The sequence below is a fragment of the Pholis gunnellus genome (genome assembly GCF_910591455.1).
Source record: "Pholis gunnellus genome assembly, chromosome: 4".
In the NCBI taxonomy this organism is placed as follows: domain Eukaryota; kingdom Metazoa; phylum Chordata; class Actinopteri; order Perciformes; family Pholidae; genus Pholis; species Pholis gunnellus.
In genome coordinates this window covers 19,860,411-19,882,941 of record NC_136530.1, presented here as the reverse complement: position 1 = coordinate 19,882,941, position 22,531 = coordinate 19,860,411, and the positions used below count along the sequence as shown (strand labels likewise).

Genomic DNA, 22,531 nt, shown 5'->3' with positions numbered 1-22,531 from the left:
ATCTTGTTTTACATCCTTTACTCAGCAGAGTGTCGCTTCAGGTGTCTGCAAGCGGCTTCCATGGAGAAAAAAAGTGAATAATGTGTCTGTTTTTAAGCAGCACTTTATGTGATCTGACAAGTCCAACTATCGCAAACACACACACAACCTTCTGCCTTGCTATTCATTATGTGATGGTACCAAACAACCTGTCAACTTGGATAATTACCTCTCATTAACCTAAAAGATTCGTCTCAGACAGGCCATCAGTCACGTTCCTCTCGTGGTATGTGTGTGTGTGTGTGTGCAGGCCTCGCTGTCTGCGTGTCACCAGAAGGTTCGACAGCTGGCGTGTTTTGGCATGGATTCCTCAAGGCGGGTTAAGGTTCAATTCAATCAGGTGTCGACTGGTTTGCTCGCCGTCATTTGGCGTCGTGACTCCAGTCACTTTGAAGCACCTTGTGTTCGCCCATTAGTGGTGTGACAAAGCTTGGATTCTGTCAGCAACCTAACTGTTCAACCTTGGCAGCCATGAAACTGTTTTGCTAAAAACGCTTGACTTCCAGCAGTTGCTGTGGATCTGAGGAAGTAGAGGTGACGCTAGCAGACAGCTTAAGTTGTAAAGCCAATCGCATCCAAAGCAAGCCATCCATGCACATTTCCTTTGCTTCACATGTCACGTGGCTTGTCAAGTATATGTTTAATTGTTTCTGCTTCTTCGGTTAAACATCAAAGAGTTTGAAATCCCGGAAAAGAGGTTTTATACACATTCCGGCCAGATGTTGAAAAGGTTTGAATACATCCATCTCTCCAAGACTGGATGTAATTTTACTCTCTTCCTGGATGTAACTGTGGCAGTATTTTATCTCTATCAATATGTTAAGCATTTCATATAGAAGATGGTTTCTCAATTTAGCCAGTCACGTGCTCGAAGGCATAAGAGCAGCAATTCATCGTTGTGATCCCTCACTGGCTTCCCAACATAGGACGGCGGGGCGAAGAGATGCACCTCCTCCAAGGTTCTTAGCAGTGCTGTGAGACAGATTCTTAATTTTTTTTAACCTTCTTTCGGCGCTCTATTTGTATTTCTGTATCAACTGAACCAATCGTAATCATCGGACTGTCCACTTCAGAGCAACGTGGTGGTTCTTCCCCACTTCCAGTTGTTGCTAGCTTGGATTGGACCCTCAAATACCCAAAAAGGAGCTGATGCTTTATGTTAGCTGTAGTGTGATTAAGGCACCTAATCTGCATAACAAAAGAACTACTTTGAACTGGTTGAATGATGTAGGGAGCTCAACGTGTGACTGCTTACTAGAGCCTTGAAACAATTAGGATGCCTGATAGCGCTGGATGGAGGAGATCGGAGTCCCAGAGCTCATTATTGTTGGAGTGAAGAGTCTCAGTGCTACTGATCGACATTCTCAGCACTGCTCATACCACGCTGGTGCAACTAATCAGCAGCTCTACATTTTAAATTCAGATTCTTGTTTTGATGATGACTTGTTCTCTAAGGCATTATATTGATGCTATTTCATGTCCGGATTATATTTACTTATTCATTAGTCAGTCCTTTTCTCTTTTTTTTATTCCCTGTGTATTTTCATCCTCAATCTTGAAACCGTTTGTGAATTCAAGTTTTGAAAACTGATGATAGTACTTTGTATTGTTTTAGTTAACTTACTTAAAATCAGGCACACAAATTGTTATGCATTAAGTTTTCAGAATGAGCTTCTGCTAAACCATTCGGTGTTTTACTTAATGGTCCAAAAATGTTTCTTTTATGGTCCGTGTTAAATATTGTAGTAGCTCTCAGTCACTACATATTGACTTCATCTCTCTCTCTCTCTGTCCTCTCCCTGGTTTCAGCCTTCAGAGGAGGTCTCTCTGCTGTGTTCCAGCCCCAGGATGCTGCTCCCTCCATCGAGCACGCTGCCACCAGGTGCCCCCCTGTCTGTCCACCACCAGATCCAGCTGCTCCAACAGCAGCTCCAGCAGCAACAGCAGCAGACACAAGTGGCTGTAGCACAGGTACATCTCCCACACATACACAACTACTGTTTTTGCCTAAGTACTTGTACTCTAAAAGTTTTTACGGAGTGTGATCAGAGCTTCGTCATTCTCACCAAAACTTGTTCTTTTCTATTTAGTATTGCATAGCAGCATCCAAATGATAGTACAAGATGAAGAAATGCAGTATATCTAATATATAAAGATAAACAAATGCATCTCATGACAGTGATAAACTAACAGCGGCCACATACAGGTAAAGACCACTGAAGTTAACAAACTCTGACTTGACTCTAAACGTTGCACTAGATTTCAACGTTTGACACAGAAAAGATGTAAAAGGACATCTTCGGTTGGATTCAAAGATCCCATTAATGACGGATCCACCGGTTGCTTTACTGTGTGTGAAATCCTCGTGCACTGTGGATGTGCACTTTAGTGAGACGGAGGTGTAATTTCATTAGGAAGCTTGGAGGATTTAAATGAAGACTTAACAAATAGCTGAGGCAACAGATAAATGGTCCATATAAGTAACATGCTCGCTCTTATATACTTGCTTGTTGCATTGTATTGAATGAAGCAACAACCCACTTAAATACAGGCATTTCAGGCTCTGCTTTCTTCTGGGTGAATTGTAGTTCATTGTTTTTCAACACGGAACATTTAATTTCAAAGAAGAAACAAATGCCGTGTGCATACAAACCCATGTTCGTCAGGGGTCGGTTAGAAACAAAAGGCCTTTAATAAGTAAGGGGCCAATAAGTAATGAAAATACACCAATATGTATTGGCCCATTTGCCTTTCTCAGGGTGTCGATTGACCCAAATTGATTGGCAGTCTAATTCCACAAACCTATGTTAACGTGACTGCCAATTTTAAGGTTGGGGTTTATTTTGAGCTCAATCTAATCATCTTTTGTCTATACCCACTAATACAGGGTACAGGGTTGACTTTAAAAAATGTATTCTAATACAATGACTTGATTAACTTCTGTTTCCTTTGGATTACGTTAATAGGAGTATAAATACAAGAGAATAGCAAAAGGCTGAATAGAAAAGTGGAAAACATTACAGTACAAGTCGTCATCCAAGGACTCAGATCTTTTGGCGCTTTAGTGTGTCCGGATTTCAACTTGGAGTATCGTCAGTATCCATAATAAATTCTATGCAAATTTAGTTACAAACCGTCGTTTTCACGCTGGGAAGCAACCCGGCAAAAAAAAAAATGAAGTGAAATCTCGTATTAAATATGGAAACCATCCTTTGCTGACCACACTGCCTGAGGAAAAGAGACGTGTGATCAGTTGGAAACACTCAGGGATCATTGAGAGAGTGGAGGAGATAAAACACCTCTCCAATCTGGGTTTTAAAAGAGAACTTCCAATCGAGTGCGCACAGCGTCAGACATCAATCACACAGCTCGAGTGGCTGCAGTGGGAGAAGTAACTAGTGACAGCGATGGCTTCAGGCTTAAGAGCTGGATCAAAACACACACACACACATACATGCAGTTTGTCAGACTGCTTGCAAAAGGCCTCGAGACTTGAAACTGCAATTTCACAACTCGACACACCGTCTTCCTCATGCATGCACTTTCCCCCAAACACACTCCTGACCCAGAAGTGTCTCAGCCTGTTACATGCTGATGTCTCGTAGCTCCCAGAGACGGATACGGGGCGTCCTCGTGATTCAACTGCCTTTTCACACCGAGCATAGCTGGTCACTTGACCTGAACAACGGACAGACTGCTGCTACGACTGACGCATTCGGATTGTGTGTGCCCAGACATGAATGCCATTAATTATACCTCGACGGAGTCAGAGGTCACTTCCCGCTCGCACAGACTCTGGCGTAGACGCTTTTTTTTTTTTTTTTAAATGATTCAAAACTGCTTGGCACATGAAAGGCAATATTTTACCTCGTGTGGAATATTTCAAATGAGTATGAGCCACCCAATACGGGACCATGACTCTCTTGCCATTCATTTTTCTTTTATGTATTTCTGTAAATTCAATATATTTGGCTGTTGATAGCACAAAAACACAATATTTTAAGACACCACCTTGGCCTCTGGGGAACTTCTGGTTTGCATGTTTTACATAACAAAACGAGAATAATAACAGAATCTTTTGTTTTTGTTAGACTCTGGTGTTAAATATTTGTGAATTAGTTTTATAACATTCATTTTTCAGTGAATTAGAATTCAATCAAGCCAGCATTAATTAAAGACACTTTGTTTAATCAGCTCAATTGACGATAGCTGCAGTTTGGACGAAGACCTTTCTTTCTTTATGTTGCATACACGCTTTAACATCCAAACTCGCATGAACGTTCATACACCAGCGTATTTTTAACACTTTGTAAGAGTTACTATTTCGAGAAATTGGCAACCTACTCTTGGCTTTTGATTGCAATCAGTGGCAACAACATTTTAAAATATAAACAATAGGGCAAAAAACAGCAAGACATGCAACCCCGTCTCTTCAACTGTCCGTGAGAGGGGATTCAGCTGTCCAAGGAGAATCGAGACAGATCTCTGAACGTAGAGACAATCGGGTCATTTGAGGGACCCACAATCCTAGACTTTAATGCTGGAGGACCAATGGATCTGTTGTGGGAATCCGCACAAATGTCCATAAAAAAAGTTAATTTGAAAGGAAAAACAATTGGATGAACAAGGAACCTTGCTGGATTAAAAACGTCAGCACTACTGCTGTCTGTATACCAGAAGTTAGGGTGGACGAGTTCACTGATATTCAAATCAGACAAAACCCAAACTACAAAGACTGATTGTTTGGTCACTGTAAAAAAGCTTTTATTCTTTGATGTCAAATTGTCATTATTAAGCTGACACACTACAACATAGCATCTTAAGCTGATGCTAATGTTGAGCTGTGGTCCACAAACACACAAACACACACATACTCGTTGTTTTCTAGTCTACAGGCTTTCTAAGTCATCAGTCCACTGAAGTGAATCTCGATAGTGATACATATTATTAAAGAAGGTCAAACAGTAGACCGTAACGAGATGAGTTCTGCCCAAATAATAATAATTATAATCGTCATTATACATTTTATTTGTTAAAAGCTTTTCTGAATTCAGAGTGCCAAATGCACATTGTGGGTGAAGACATAGAGGAAGAGAGGGATTACTTGGCTGTCACACTAGTAAAATGCGTGTGCGCACATTTGTAGTTGTGTGTGTGTGTGTGTGTGTGTGTGTGTGTGTGTGTGTGTGTTTTGACTTTGTTTTCCGCTCAAAACTAAAAAGCTTTCCCTGGTGTCGTTGCCTCAGTTTCACACCAGACTAAAAAACTCAATACTTAGTTGTGTTAAAGGCAGGAATTGCAGAAACGCCTGGCCCCCACTGATTCCACAGAGTTGTCAGGTTTGAGTGCAGCTCCGCCATAATAATGTTCTTGTTCAATGTTAACGCAACGACGCACACCAATGATGAGCAAAGACTTGCAGCCGAGAAAACATGAGTCGTATTGAGTTGCCTTGACCCTGTTTATGTTCTTCAGCTATAGTCTTTTCTTTCATTTACATTCTGAAATGTCTCTTATATAATGTTGTTTTTATTTTCAGTGGCAAAATGACGCAGTAAATATAGTATAATATAATGTACTGCAGATGCTATATATAATATAGAACACCATTCTTCCAAATGAAACGCATCATTTCCATCGTACCGTTCAGCGACTCCTGCATCTGCATTTGTTACGTTCCTCGTCATATTTATTGCGTTTTTTTTTCTTCTGAGCTGAAACAATTCAGATTGACAGAAAATTAATCTGCAACTATTGTAAGAATTTATCAATCATCTTCAAACAAACATAATAAACATTCGTTGGTTCAGTCTTCCCTAATGTGAGAATGTTACTTTTATCTGTTTTATATTAATTTGCATATTCAATATCTTCTTCTTCTTCTTTTTTTCATATCGGTCATATAACGCGAGTCAAACATTGGGATCTCGGAACTTCTGATTTGCATATTTCACTGTTTACGGATGTTTTATAGACTAAATGAATAATAGATTAATCATGAGTAAAATCAGCAGATTAATCGCTGATGATAACAATCTTTAATTGCAGCCCTATTTTCCTTCAGCTTTCTTTGAAAGCAGCTGACTTTCAAAGCGATGTTGCAGTATGGCAGCGGTTTTTTGTCGTCCCGGCTTAATAAGGAAGAAATTACTTCAAAGAGGGGATTATTTTCACCGTTGCCCTCTGTGCTGATGAAAGTGCCTGTGACTCTGTGGCACCGACCAGGAAAACTTACCGGGAAAATGTTCTTGATTTTGAACGCTGCTGCGGAGGCTGAGCAGAGGTCACAGTAAATGGACGCTAATCACGACTCACTCGGGGAAGAGTGGAAGTGGAGATGTTTAATGAAGTCAGGAAAATGAGGGAACACACGGACGATCTGTTTCGAGAGGAAGTTCGCTCCGCAGATGCTGCTCTGTCACTGCTTAATACGATTGAACCCCCTCTCTCCGTCCCTGTGTCTATCCAGCTTTCCTTCAGTCCTTCCTCACTCCATTTCGTTCCTGACTTCCTACTCCTGCTTTTGTTTGTTCCATACTTTATTTTTAACCTGTTATTTTCTCCTGCCACCTCCACCTGCCTTCCCTCTCTTGTTTTTTTCTCTTTGTATTCATTGGTCTCTCTCTCATTTCTCCTTCCACATCGTTCAAAAACATCTACCTCCCGTCCTCCCACACTGTCGCTTGGACTTTTCTGGTTCTCTCTCACTTCATCAATCACACTCGCGCTGTCTTATGCACAGAAGTGCAAGTGCATTTCTAATGCTTTCCTTATCGTTGCACCACTAAAATGATCGTTCCGTTTGATGAGATAATAAATAAAGACCAACAGGCGTTGGAGGGGTTTCAAACATTTCCAAATCAAAGAGGCCCGGCGTGGGCGGGGGAATGCGATGATGGTAATCCTGTGTGAAGAGTACGTCCTCGCCAACCAATACTGTGGAGCCACGACGCACAACCAACGGTCCTAATCCCTTTATGCTACCAGTGGGAGAGACCATTCTTCTCAATCTCGTCTGAAAGGGAAACTATCATTTCATTTATCATCCGTTTTGTTTTTATGACATCTGCATTTTTAGATTAGGAGTTAAATCTCGAGGTCTCGATTTTCTTGTTTTATCGCTGGATGTAGTGCCACGTGCTCTGTGCCTCAGTGGTTTTGCAGAGGACTGTCTAGTCTGTGTGGCACTTATTCTAAACCCTAAACAGCAAACGCACAGTGAGAGCTAGAATCCACTGGATGATCACAGGGAGCCAACTGCAAGAACTGTACGTAATATCTTTTGTATGCTACTGTATGTTGAAATCAGTTAAACCAGAGACGTGTTTTCCATTTTAGGAAGAGAGAATATCAAACAGTTGTGAGAGAAGGAGTTGGGAAGATGAAAATTGTCCTCGGGCGCTGTTCTGTTCTGTTTTGAACAAAGAAAGCACTAAAAAGGAAGAGAGATGCTGCTTCCTAATTACAGCTTGAAGGAGTCACTTCAGTTACTTGAAGCTCCATCAATTTCCCGATGCTCGGATACGATGGCAGAAAGCATCGGGTAGCAGTAGGTTTACTACCGAGGGACCACCACAGGGAAACACAAGGGGAACAGCTTTTTAATTGGCTCTTTGTCTGGGTCCTACTTTCAGCAGGACGTTTCAGATCTCCTCTCTTTAGGTTTTAAAAAGAATATCGACATGTCTGACATCCAGGTTTACTGTGTTCATTCTTCCTTTTTTTTGTAATCTTTGGATGCGGGATTAGATTGTGTTGGCCTTTTATACCAATCTGTTGCAGCACGGACGCACAACATCCATAGAAATGGAATCAGATAATGTGGAAATAAAGCGTTACAGCAGCATCATAGGGCTACATTTCCACACACTTAGTGATGCAGGAGAAATCATAGTCTTGGTAATAAATGTTGTGACGCATAATGGACGGTGGTCATGCAGTATATCAAGTACCACAGAGCCCCCTTGATCATGGTGTCATTATCCTGTGCAGTGTGTCAATATACTTTAGTAAGAATCTTCTTTTGGTGTGAATATTTCTTCTACTCTTTGCTTTATTTTTGCAGACCAGACATTCAGTGGTGGAACACGGTTTTGTTTACCTTGTTTGTGGTCCCGAAAAAATACTAGTGTATGAGGCGGAATAACAATTACTTTATGTCTAGCACTTTTCAAAGCAAGTTATAAAGCCCTTCAAAGGAGACTAATATAATGTACATTTAACAAGACGATAATACATATAACAAAGACAAATGAATACAAACAAGAATACATAATACGGTATAAATAAAACTGATTTAGTTTTAACCACAGCCGTGGGCGTTCCCTAACCTTTAACATGTGTTTTCTTTACTGTAAACATAACAAAGCTCCTCTAGCCTTAAAGTGGTCAGAGCATCAGATCTGAAAACACGTCTATGTGTAATTCTAGACGGCATGGACAAACTATGTATGTTGTCATTTGATTTATGGATCAAACTGTCTGTTCAGCTCAAGGGTCTCCCAAAGACGAGCCTAATGAAAGTGCTTATTAAATATTGTATTAATTTATGAATTAAGGGATCAGGTGGAGCCATAAAAAGGCAATGAGATGGAGACACACATGGCCAGATGAACAGACCAAAGGAAACGGGAGAGATAACACCGTTAATAATTTACGGCTTATCATTTCTCATCTTGTCAATTTTTCATTCCATTTTTATATTTTATCTGTTGGACCTGCCTCTTGTTTCCACAGACACTGGGTCTGTACATTTGCACCATGAAACCAAATGGAACCGTGTGTGGCCGCATCCCAACGAGACCACGGTCTCTTTTGGATCAGATATTCATACGACAAAGCCACGGTCTGACTTTTTAAAAGAAGAGTTCTTTCCTAGCTTTCTTTTTTTCCTTTCTTTTTGCTTGTCTTGCTTTTTTTTTCTCTTTTTTTTTAAACTACTGTTTATGCATGAGATTGCTCAGTGTCCTTTCACCGGCCATCGCAGCTCAGTGAGAAGACATTCAACATGGACAGCATCAGGACGAATGTGACACTTGCTCCCAAGGCGGTTAGAGGTGTCAGCAGGGCAGCATAATGTCAACGTCAAGCTGCACTCTTCCTTAGCTCAAGCTGTAAATCACACCGCCAAAGTCAGCATCAGGGCCTCGGTCTTTACAAATGAGTTCTGCAGAGGCAGCTTGGCCGCAGCACACTCTGAAATCACCGCCATTTGTTGGCAAGTACAAGGATAATGGAAGTGGACGAGCGTCTCCTTGTTTTTCTGTCTGAGGAGTGGATGTGAGATTTTAGACACTAGAAATCTAATGTAAATCTGAATCATGTCAGAATGAAATGCATACATGGCACAAGCAAAAAAAGTCAATTTCAAGACATGATTTCAGTGTTTGTCTATATATAAGTGTGTGTGTGTGTGTGTGTGTGTATATATTAATGTGTAGACATCATTATGCTACATAATCAGGTACTGAAAGGAGAAGCGCCCAACAGGCTCAGCAATAACATGGGAGGTATTGATAGAAATATAACATTGTGCTACATTACTAGATACAGTACCAGTTGGAACAATAACGCAGTCTATGAGTTAAAGACAAAATAAAACTGTTAAGTAAACATCTGGAGTCAACCTCATCTCAGCATTTTCAATAGATTTTCAGACGGCTCATGAAATACTGAGGGACTTTCTGCAGTGTTTCAAATCTCAATTACAGTTTGTTTTGTAGTTTTTTTTTTTTTTTCCCTGGACACGTGTCCCCACTGACGTCAAGAGCCCAGATATCCACGCTACCCCGGTTACCACATCAAGCCGAAATGAGAAACCAGGGAGTCATTACGAGTTTCAATGACTTTTACCTCCACACAGGGCCCCGTGATTCACGGCGCCCTGCAAATACTATACTGCTCTTGTCGGCTCCTTCACACCAGCTGCCTTCCTAGATATTTTACGGGCCGCCGCTGACGCACTCTGATTAGGCTGTTTATATGTTCACAACAGAGAAGAAATGGTTTACTGACAAGAAGCTGTTAGAGAAAGAAGAAAACGTCCTAACGTCAGCAGTAAGAAGCACTTCAAGATTCTTACTTTTCAACATGCATGTAGTGTCGGTGGATAAAAGCACGTTTTGACATTCTCTCCTTCAGCGCCTCTTCGGCTATTACACCGTTGACATTTGAAGTCCGGCTGGACTATGTTCAAATTCCAGGCTTGAGCTTCATCAAAGTAGTGAGAGCCGCGCAGCCTCTCTTGTCAGAAAGTCATTAGTAAGTGGGCTCCTTCAACACTGGGCTTCTTCTGAGCCCATTCTTTCGATCTGAAACCTTGAAAATGTCTTCTTTCAAATTGTTGAAAGCAATTATGTGCTCAGGTTTGGAGGTGGCGGAGTCGGGTGAGGCGGGGCCACTAACATTTGATTTGGAGAGTACTTTGAAGTAAAAAGGGGACTCATTGCTGCTACAAAAGCGTGTGTGTGGACATGCGTCGCTATAATAAATGATTCAGAATGTAAAAGCAGCCTTAGCCTTCAGTCTGAAATTGAAATAGAGTCTCTTGCTTTAATCTTGCAGACCACAGCAGACTGTGGCACTAAGGTTACACGAGGATCAGAGCAGCCACCGGAGCTCTGCTACGCCTGTAATAAAGATGTAATAGACGGGTATAAAGCCACAGAAATAACAAAGATCTCAAATCTATCAATCACGTCTTTTTCATTACCTTGGACCAAGAATTGTGAAACAAATGAATGGTTGTGATGAATATGCTTAACACTTGAGAATAATTAGATATATCATATTCCTAATGGCATTCGTTAATTAACAAAATAGTCAAAGTCATAAATATTCAGCACTTTTCAAAGTGCATACATGGTCAAACCAGGAAGATCACAAGTTTCTATTTCTGGATGTCCCTCGTCAGCTGGTCAGCATCGTTACTTGAAACTGCTTCAACTCGCTGCTTTACATGAAACGTGTCCATCTATGGGTTATCAAACTTCGGCCCCGTGCGCGACCAGCAGCTCTGCTTGTGAGGTTTTTCCGCTAGCAGATTGTCACTGATTGATCTGTTCGCCTCCGACTGGAACAACACTTTTCGTTTTTTCCTCAAGTGTTGCTTTAATTTATTACCACGCAGTCAAAATACAGTGCGATCGATCAATCACTGCCACCTGCTGAGCTGAGCCGGACAAATCCTCAAGCTTCTCATTTCCTGACGCAAGTAGTTACAAGGTGAAGGCCGAAACACAGGCTACATTTTGTAACAACAAAAGCTGCTTTTGTGATAGCAATTTTACCCATTTGCCCCTTAAAGTTAATGTTTAATTTAATAACTGCATTCTAATTTACTACACTAAATCAATGTGGATGTTTCTCCCATATCTGATAGATGCTTCTTCTTCTTAGAAGCCACATCAAGGCATCATCTCTTTTCATGTGTGCTAAAATTCTGCCCCTTTGGTCAGACAATGTTGTTATTGTCTCCGAAGTCATTTCCTCTAATCTAGAAGCAGATTCTTTACCTTTTCTTTCTTATATTTAGAAAAGATTCAATTTGCTTTGTGGGAAGAATTTATTAAAAGAATTTAACAACCTTTTAAAACTGACACAAAATGTACAATTACATTACGCAACACACCAGGAAGTGGCGACTCAGAATGAGGACTTATAAGTGTCCAAATATCACCGTGCTGCTCACCATGCAGCACCTTTAATCGAAAGTTTGTCATTCAGGATGAAAAATATCAGCTCAACAAAAAGCTTGGTGGACACTTTTTCAGTGCGTTGGTGATTTCTTTGCTCAAATATTTGAAGCACTCACTCCTGATTTCACTGACAAAGCAAATCATATCTGAAGGGTCAACACAGTTTGAGCCTTCAAGTGGAGCAGTGTGCGGTGCGTCTGTGCGTTTGTGGAATTCAGATAAGAGTTTGAAGTAGTGCTGATTCTGTAAGTATTGACCCGGGGAAAATGTTTGTATACACTGCACTGAGCATCTGTTCCCATCTCCTTCCTCCCTCCTCCTCTTATCGGTCCATCTCGACTCACCTCCTCCTGTGCAGGTCCACCTGTTGAAGGACCAGCTGACTGCGGAGGCCACGGCCCGGCTGGAGGCCCAGGCCAGAGTCCACCAGCTGCTGCTGCAGAACAAAGACCTGCTGCAGCACATCTCCCTGCTGGTTAAACAGATTCAGGAGCTGGAGCTCAAGATGTCTGGACCAAACTCCAGTAAGAGACGTGTGCACATACAGTACATATACTGCATGCTGGAGTTTATATCAATGAGTGCACGCTTGCAGCAACATCTCATCCCTTCGATCTCTTTGAGCTATTCTGATCTCATTTTGATCCGGTATAGTAAAGAGACCGGTGAGCAGGAAGATATCCATTGAAAACATGAATTATATGTGCATGGGTGATCAACAGCCCATCAATCCTTCACTTAAAATAATATTACGGTAATTATATGCAAATGATATGTAAAAAAACAATCGTAATTGATTCTTAGTTAAATCTTATTTACTAGAATAGCTTAGACCTCTGCCAATACAGCACTGTCCTCTCAATGAGTTATTAATATATATATATATTAACAGTAGACATTTATTCTGCCTTTGGACATCATAATGCATATGATATCGACAATATATAAGTCAATACTTGAGAAAGTAACAAAAATGATTTGAAGGATTATTTCTTTCTCGGAATGTTTAAAAGTAATTTAATAAATTCCTGGAAGTTTAACTGAAATAAACTAAATGGTCGAATTCACCACGAATGGTTTGCAGACGCAGGTGGCCCCATGAATTGCGCACCATTTGGAACGACTATCTGCACCGTCTCAAGGTCCATTTCACAAAAGACATGGCACTAATGATATTACAGCAGGGTCTGACAGTCGGCTCCGCGCAGTGCTGGTTCTGGTTCCCGTGAAACTCCCTTCCTTCCTGGTCCGCCAGCATCGTGGTGTCAGTGTTGGCTCCCAGCGTGGGACTGACGGAGCAGTGAGGTGAAGCTCGGCTCCTGGCAGGGGGAGTTGTCGGGGCGCTGAGCTGTCATCCTCCTGCCGGTGTGCCGCCCCGATGGAGTCTGAGCCGAGTGGGTTTTCCGTCTGTTTCTGCGGAGAATTGGACCAGATGGCAGGCATTAAGAATAACCATAAAGTAATAGCCAATATTCTCGCTGACAGTCTCGTTTGCTTATGTAAGTCATATAGAGGCATCAGTATTAATCGAGTCTGTTTCATGACCACTTAAATATTCCTTGTAGTAACTTTAAAGATAAAGTTAGAGAGTAACTGTAGCCCTGTCCTTAGTAACCAGCCTCTACATGCACACATACAGACAGACAGATGGTACTGCAGACATAGAAATGCATCTTTATAGAAATTCCAGCTTGTGAGTACCCATGTGAGACTGGATTCCCCTCAATGCTCCGTTTATCATGCACGTCACACGTTTTGGTAGCTGTTTTTTTCGTCCAGGACCTCGTGTCTTCTCTGTCTCCATCCCAGCAGCTTCACACTGTGTTAAGCCTGTTTGACTAATCAGACAGAGACAATCTCCTCCGTACTATCGCAGTCCAGCCTGCCCTCCAGTTTCCACCCTGCGAGAGGAAATCCGCTATCTTATCGGCCGACCTTTCAGAAAGTCAGTGGGGGAAGTATTCTCTATTTGCCACTTCTGCATGTTGGACATTTTTTTTTTAATGACCTCATTTCGCACAAGGTTAGGAAAACCGTGATGTGGACGCAAAAAATATACGATGAAATCTCAAAATATACATCATGAAATGCATCCGACATTTTTGATGCAATAGACCTCTCTCACGACGTCTAGCACAGATATGCATCAACTACGGGTGCATTTCAGCTGCAGTGTGTCAGTTGAAGAGTTGGCTCTGCATTGTTATTGACCCACCGTGAATGTAACGGAGATCATTAATGTGATTAGATACACGTGCTTTCTTTTCTGCTGCCACAATGTCCACCTGGAGAAGCCTTTTTACAGCATTCAGTATAATGCTGCAGCATGAAACCTGGTCTGGCTCTGGCTGAGAAGAGGTGGGGATCCTCTTGAAGGAATACTCCTAAAATACATGTTTTGAATTCTGTGATAAGTTTCCAGAGTTGTGAAACGGTGTCTTTGAGTATCACAGAGTGTTAGTGTCTGATAAGCCATGAAACACATGAATCTGTTACTTCCAGCATGACTTCCTGGATCTTATTTGATTTTCTCACCGGTACCTTAAACAACACGCCCCCCCGACGACTCTGCCCCCCCGAGCTGTTCTAACACAGCGCTGCTTTCGGTTGAATCCCCACGTGCTTTGTAATGCATCTTTTAATTAGTTTTTCTCGCTCACTCACTGTTCGACCCGAACATTGCCTTTCACGCTCCATGTGTGTCTGATAAAACCGCGCCGCAGACTTTAGATTTCCGTCGCACAACAGAGAGGAAACAGATTATACCTAAGGGGCGGTCCCAGACGTTTCTGTGGATATTTTTATAGATGCTGTTGCTGCTTTTTGAGAACACTAAAACGGCTGTGAATCCAAACTGACACGAAGGAGCCAACTACACACTTCTTTTCATCTTTTAATGCTTATTAAGGGTTCGTATTAGAAGTACTCCTTTTAATGTATCCTGCTCTCAGTTTTTGAGCTGCAGGTCTGTCCTCCGTTTCCATGAAGCAGGAAACAAAACGTGTTTCAGTGAGCAGCCCCGACGATGATGAAATGCTTTCAAACGTGTTTTTCTTTTTTTCTTGCTTGCCCAATTCAAAACTGATTTATTGGTAACTGAGTGATTGATTTTGTTCGAGTTTGTAGGGACCGGTTTCCGCCACAATTCGCAGATATCTATCTCACATACATTATTCCTCTGTCATGATCCAGCAGGAGGGGTGACGGCGGATGAATTTAAATCGAGGCACAGTGGAACTTTTGAATGTAGTATGAAATATGATGTGTCCTTTATTCCTTTGCTCATTCATCACTTTTCTATCTCATCTCCTCTCTGCAGTGGGATCTCAGGACAGTCTCTTGGAGATCACCTTCCGGTCTACGGTACCTCCAGTGATCTGCGACCCCACAACACCCAAACCTGATGTGTCCGCCCTCAACCTGCCCGCGCTGGGCTCCACCGACGGGACTGGCAACGCCTTCTTGTCTTCCAATGGGACTCTGGGAAGCCCCCTAGGTAGGGACAAGTGTCTTCTCAAACTGGAGTGTTTCCGTTTCTTCCCGGGGCCTCCGCCTCCTCAACTCCCCTCGCCTCCCCCGCTGCACAAGGCCGACAGGCCCGAGAGCGAAGGCCAAGAGGTGTCTGAGGGCACGGTGAAGTTGTTGTCCCACGACCTCAAATCTCTGGGCTGCCTGGACTTTGCCGACAGGTTTCGCGAGTCGGGCATCGCCTCGGAGTACGAGTCGAACACGGACGACAGCGATGACAATGAGGACGATGGGGAGGACGATGAGGAGGAGGGGATGGAGATCTTTGGCTGGGGGAGGGACGAGGAGACGCTGAGGCTGCTTAATGTTCTCAACAGACAGGGAGCTCCTGACTGTCTGGGAGATGAAATAGCGGTGTAACGCACTAACCTGCCCCCCGGAAGAATCGACAGTCTGTCCATTCACACAAACTACCCTGTAGGAATAACCATGTAGCGAACTAACCTCTGTCAGACAGTCATATATACAAGGCTTACGCCAACATATTGGTGTAATATAGTTGCGATTGCATAGAAGAGAAAGGAAAGACTCAAAATAGATGAAAGCATATCCACCGTAGGCGGAAACTGGAGTAGCCCTGATCTGGTCAAACTGAATGTGGTTGGCTAACGTAGAGATGCTGAACACAGGAGCCACTCGTGCGTCTTTAGGGTTTTTACTCAGCAGAGGGAAGAGAATCTTAGCAACTTGGTTTACTTTGATAGAAGTGGGTTGGCTGCAGATTTTCTCCCTTGCTCACTGACTGGGGTGCTATGCGTTCAGTGCTGCCACTATTAGCGACATGTATTTATTTGCTCACTTATTACACTGGATAAGTTGCTACAAGGACACTGCCCTCCTCCCTTTTGTGTCTGTTTTGACATGCTTCACAGGCAAAATCTATATATTTTATTGACCAAATTATTTATTTACTATTATTACTATGTTGTATGAAGTGTCAGGGCTGTCAGGCGGTGGTGGATCAGGGCTCCAGGTTGAGTTAAACAAGTTTTAACTTGAGACAAAAGTCCTAAATCTGAAGCTGAGAGGAGCCACATGAATGTACGAGGCAGTAGCAACAACTGGGGTCCCTGGTGAGGCTTAAAACCACTTGAGGAATATTAGCATCACCTTAAGTATCCCCTACCGGTCACACCTGTGATACATGTCTCAAGAGACAACTGTGTGGATCTAATCTATGTGCATGCACACGTATTCTTTACAGTCTTCTTTCCTTCATTTGCTTTGGCCTTCTCTCTTTGTTACGCACACATACCTCAAATCCGTATATCACACACACACGCTCCCAAAGTCTCCTCCCGGCTCTCTGCTGCTGAATTTCAGTTTGAGAGTTCTATCACAAAATCAGGGAGTTTATCTTCAGAGTCTTTCCTCCTTTCATTGAACGGATTGAATTTGTCTCTAAAAGTGGAGGTTAGTTCAGGGGCGAGCTTTCACTTTGTCGGGACTGGGATGCGTAGCTGTCAGCCGAGCTGGCAGGAACAAGACGACGGGGTTTTGAGGACCGGAGAGACTGATGAGCTCCTGTCCTTGCTGGAGAGAAACTCTTCTGATGAACACTTCAGCCCACTCCAGGAAAGAACTTTATCACTGTCTCTATGTTTGGAGAGGGGGGGGAAGTCCTTTCTTGAGCTCATAATTAGTTATTATTCTTCAAAGACTATTTTTAGAGAAAGATCTGTGTCTGTACTGTATGTACAAACTTTGTTTTCTATGTCATCCCACAGAAGTGTTGAACTGCTCCGTCCTTGACTCTTTCGGTCTCCTCACAGTTTGTTGACTTGGTAGTCGGAGCATGTTTGCACTCTCTTCACTCGTCCACACATTCCCCCCCCCCCCCCCCCCCCCCGCTTCTTAATTTATGTAAAGCCAGGATTAGTTGGACCTCGAGGAATGCCGTTTGTTTCTTTTATTCCTCCCGTAAACAAAAAAACTCTTCCCCACGTGCCAGAACAGCAGCTCACGGATGACAGCCAGAAGTGGTCTCATTTGTTCAAACCCAGCTCTGTGTATGGCCTCCAAGCACAAAGCAGTATTAAAAGCGTTCATTTTGTTTCACGAGGAAAGCCACAGGGTTTTCTTTCTGCGAACTGTAGCCCCAGATTATCAGAGCACTCCTGTCAAACCAGTGCAGGGTTAGCACAGGCCAGTACTTGGCAAAGGTAGATGCCGCAGAGATCTAAAGGGGAATCAGGCCAGTTCTCAGTGGGCTCGCTATCTTTTGCAAAGAGCTTTTAGGCTGATAGGATCAATCCAATTGTATCAGCGTCCATTGAACTAACTCCCAGTTAAGTCGCTGGCTTTCTGAACACGTTTGTGTTGGAGGATAACAGAGATTCAATCAGAGATGTTATTTCTCTGAAAGTTTGTTTGGAAATTAGTTTCAGCTTTACTTAATCGGTCTCTGTCGAGCGTGGTGGAGTCAGTGGGTCTATCAAAACTACACAAACGCACAATGACGCCCCATGAATAAACCAGCAGCCACCGTCAAAAGGAGTGGAAATGCCTCCAAAAATAGCTTAAATATGTGTATGTCCGTTCTTGATATGGCCTTTATTACAGAAATTACAGGAAATGAGGGTTAGAGACAGATGGAGGTTGACGACCAACAAAGGTCCCCGGCCGATCTCAAACTGTGGACATCGTGGTTCATGGTCGACGCCTTACAGTCCACTAGGGTGCCCCGTCGTTACATTTTTCACTTGGGGTGTTTTCTTTTCATTCATGTTGAATCATCTGCCATAAATCATCTCAACACACACTCAAAAACTCCCCCAACCCATATTTACAACCACTGCACTCTTAGCTTTGTCTCCTTTCTGTCACCATCCGTCAGAGTTTGTCAGTTCCTCTGACGTTTGACCCGGACGACAGGAAACGCAGGATGAAGGATGTTCTCTTTGTCCGACACCCTCTGCTGAACATCCTCTTCTCTTGTCTCCTCATCTACCTTTTTCCTTCTCCTGTTTCGTTTTCTATTCTGTCTTTTTATAACATGAACAATTATAACTATGACTTTTAACACGTACAATTCTGACGCTCCAGCTTCTCCGTTTGAAGAACACCATCAGGGCAAAATAAATATGAGCTCACTGCTCAAATAATACTAAACAGATATTTCATCTCCAACCAGCAACAGAATTCTAAAAATACCATTTAACTCACATTTCAGCAACCGGTGCAAACAACGTCAGATAATCAGATCATTTGAAATGTAATGAAACTGCCCTTGAAATTGACAGAACATGTATTGGGACCTATTGCTATAAATCACCAGAGAAACACATCTTCACACTGATATTACAATGATTTGAAAAAGGTGACCCCCATCTCATGATTCATTTAATCAAAGAAGATATTACGTTTTCAGGTAAGAAATTACTTTGCTACCAGGCCCAATCACATTTTTGACTTATGCAGCGAGAGGTTGCCTGGAAGCCTGGAGACAAGGGCGTGTCTGGAGAACGGGCATTAAGAAAGTGATTATGTGAAGGTGCTATCGGTACGTTTTTTTTAAAATATGTAATTACTTAAGGCCTCCTTCTTGTGCTCTCGTCCCGCAAATGTGTCTATTTAAAACGGAGAGCGTGATGTCTGACAAAGTCCGGTGGCAAAGTTGGTGCCCACACAGAAGCAAACACAAAGTAAACACAGAACAAATGTGTCAATAAGGGGTTTGATGCATTTTTAGCTACCTGTCAAATTTAGATTTTGTTCAAACCTAAATGCTTAAGACTGAACTTAAAAGTATTTCCACACCAAGTCACCAATAATTGACGTTATTCATGCGGAACCACGCAGTTAATATACAAGCGATAATACCTGAAAGTACATTTTTTAGTTACTTGCCAGCCTTTTAGATTGGGGAATCTTCAGTGGACATTTTCTAGATGTTTTTGTTCATACTTCTTCTAGCACAACGAAAATGTAATTTCATGCTGAATAAAAAACTTTGAGTTTGTTGTCGGACAAGCTTTTAACCAATTAAAACCAAATTGATTTGCGAGACATGAGTTTGGGGGCAAAGTAATGACATTATGGCAATAGCATAATTCGTCAATTTATCTAGTCCACGTTTATTGTGTTTTATTTCCTGCCTTAAATGTGCTGCCAATTGGTGAAACTCGCATCCCAACATCAAAGTTTACTATTTTCTTTTCTTGGACTTGTTGTCCATTGTTCTAATGTTACATTTTTTGTCCACAATTTGTGTGCATTTTGCATCGAACGTTGGTTCGAACCAGTGGTGCAACTGTGTTTAGTCCGAACCCTGAAGTGGTCCTTGAAAATGTGAAGACTTGACTGTATTTTCCTAATATTTCAGTTCCTGTTTTGGACATGATCATAAGTATAGAAATAAATCAAAGAGTGTAAACTCTGTTTTCTGTTTCTTCCTCCTACCCTCGTGGTATTTCCGTTAACATGCCTTAGCATTTCTTAATGCTAAACCTCTCTTCTGTTCCCAGCCTGCTCTTCACACGTGTCTCCATTCCAGCCTTTGGTGTGAATGCTCTCTTTCATATCATCTATATTTCTCTCACATGTGTTTGACCTTATTCTCTTGTCATCTCTAGAGCCCAGCTCTTCCTCAGACTTCTCCAAAATGCCAGCCGTACAGTAAACGGTCTCTTGTTGCTGATTCATCCATTAGCGGTTCATGCTGTGTGTGTGTGTGTGTGTGTGTGGTTGCAAAAAAATAACTACAACCCTGTGCCTTTTATCTTGCTGGAGGTCTGTAACCGCTGTGTGAAGACCCCCGTGCTCAGGGGTTTGTAGCGAGATCACACGCCGAAGCAGAGGGGAGATTGGTTTCTTTTGAAAGTTATTTGTGTGGCAGGTTCAGTAAAGTTTGAACTCTTTCCTGCATCTTTAACTAGTTTATTGATTCAGCCTCTAATGAATGTATAGGATACATTTGAATTGTAGCAAGTGTGTGTGTGTGTGTGTGTGTGTGTGTGTGTGTGTGTGTGTGTGTGTGTGTGTGTGTATTTGTGGTTGTTGGTGTGCATATGTGAGAGTGAGGTCACTTGTGATCATCTACTTTACTTCAGAGTCACCATACTGGGCTTCTAGCACCCATAACAGACCCTCTGGCTTCAGGGTAGCAGCGAGCAAGATCGCCTCTGTAGCTTCGAGAACACGTTCCTGTAGTTTTCCGTTAACACTGCAAGAAGGACAAGTATCTTATTTCTACTGGATAGGACAACTTTGAAGACATGTCTGATGTAAATCCTAATTTGCCCAAAATGTTTCACACATGCTCTTTAAAAGGTCTTTTTAAACAATTCAATTTCACTCTCTGTTCTTTAAGCCGCTGAATTGCCAGTCCAGTCCGATCTCCGTCTTTATCCGTGTCTCAGTTTGTCTCTGTCACACACTGCGGTCTCCTCCCTCCTCTCAGCATTAATTAATTGTCTGATGGGGCTTGTCGTTGCCATCTGAGAGCCACGTTGCCAACCGGTCCCTCCAAGCAGAGCAGGCTTTGGTGACTCGCATCGATTTCCCCGTCACAGGCATGTGTTGTTGAAACTGGGGTTAACAACTGCGACGGCTTGGGAGCATCGCAAATCGATGCACTTCTTTATAAGCTCGGTCTGTCACCTGCAGGGACACAGTTGCCGAGCCGAGACTCAGCCAGCCATTGTCTGACATACCTACACATACTTGGTTATGGCGGGTTTCAGTCTTTAAGGAGTTTGGGTGAACAGATTGGGACCTGGTGCCTTTTTCAAAAACATCCCCCCCGTTTTAAGGACTATGCAGCAGGTCAATGATCCTAAACGCACAAACACAGGAACCAGGGGGTTTTTAAGGGCCGAACGCATTTGTTCTTCACTGATCGGGTCTGTCACATGACCTCAATCCAACTGATGATGTGTTTCACTGCTGAAGACCAAAGGCAAAAAAAAGCTTCCGTCGTGTGCGAGTCAAAACTTAGTTAGTCACATATTGATAATATAAAATACATCTTCTGGAAAATCAACAGATAAATTGTTAATGCATGAAAAAAACCATACATCCAAAAATCTAATATTGCTGTAAAACAGTCCTGCTAATTGATTTCCTACATTCCCTCAGAGATTTTAAAGGTTGAGCTACCACGATATAACCGGTATGGCAAGTTGACACATTTGTTTGGTCTCACGCTACATATATGAAACCTCATACTTATCTTTGAATTCCAGATACAAAGGGCTGAAGTAAGTAAGTACGTAAAGCCTTATTGATATAAAAAAAATATGCAAACTGTTACAAAATGCTTCACTCACACAAAAAGAGTAATGTTTACAGTAAAAATAAATTGCAAAATATAAAACAGTGAGAGACAGACTAAACTAAAACTAACCAAAACATAAAACAGGGATGGAGATCTATAAAAAAGACTTGCCTATAAAGACAATCCATAAAACCAGTAAATCTGTTTGGGGAAGCTGATTCCAAAAGGTTTGGGGCTAAAAGAGCGAAGGCTAAGAAAAGCATTACCAGAGCAGCCGATTAATGGTTTTAGAATAAGATGTTCAGCTATCACATATCTCACATATCGGTGTCATTTACTGGTGTCCGCCTAATTTGCGCAGGTGTCCACATAGTGTTCTTTTTTCCACTACATTATGCATCCGAGAGTAGCCCCCAAAAACAAAATCATCAGAGTTTGACCCGACGTGCACCACACATCCACAAACGGCTACAACGTATTAACTAAGTGAGCCCTTGTGCTTGTGAGGAGTAGCCTGAGGTTGTGTTGTTTATGTGAAGTCGTGCAGACGGAGACGTGAGGAGGTGGTGGGTCACGTATAAACTAACACTCACAAACAGACCATCACAGGGCGGAAATTAATGAGCACGTCTGCGCCAGAAGAGCAGAGGCAATAAAGGACTTTAAAAAAGCCGAGCTATTAATCCTCTCACCTCGGCATTAACGATCAGAGTCAAACAGGAGTCCACCAAACAGCCGAGATTCACCCTGAGAATAGAAGCATCTTAGGACATTTATATTAGTGTGTGTGTGCTTCAGCATCTAGAGCGTCCCTTACATTGCATTTGCATTTGTCGGCTTTCAGTGTCTTCTACGGCTGAACCGATCAGTTGATTAATTAAGATGGAGAGAAAATGTACAATTTTGATTATCAAATAATAGTTCATGTCATTTATCAAGCAGAAATGCCAACACGTTTGCTGGGTTTTCTCTGTTATATATCATTGTAAATTGAATATATTGTGGTTTTGGACAAAATAAGCATTTGAGGCCCTCACCTTGATGTATTATG

At 42.3% G+C, this 22,531-nt stretch overlaps 1 protein-coding gene across 1 annotated transcript in view; it reads left to right on the top strand.

Moving 5' to 3' along the window:
• The window catches only part of LOC306695395 (carboxyl-terminal PDZ ligand of neuronal nitric oxide synthase protein-like), a 147,213-nt gene that overhangs the window by 100,184 nt on the left and 24,498 nt on the right, over positions 1-22,531 (top strand). The window contains exons 8-10 of the mRNA XM_079158625.1: positions 1,849-2,010; positions 12,094-12,259; positions 15,055-15,231. Coding sequence (XP_079014751.1) covers positions 1,849-2,010; positions 12,094-12,259; positions 15,055-15,231 — 505 coding nt within the window. The remainder of the gene's footprint in view (positions 1-1,848; positions 2,011-12,093; positions 12,260-15,054; positions 15,232-22,531) is intronic.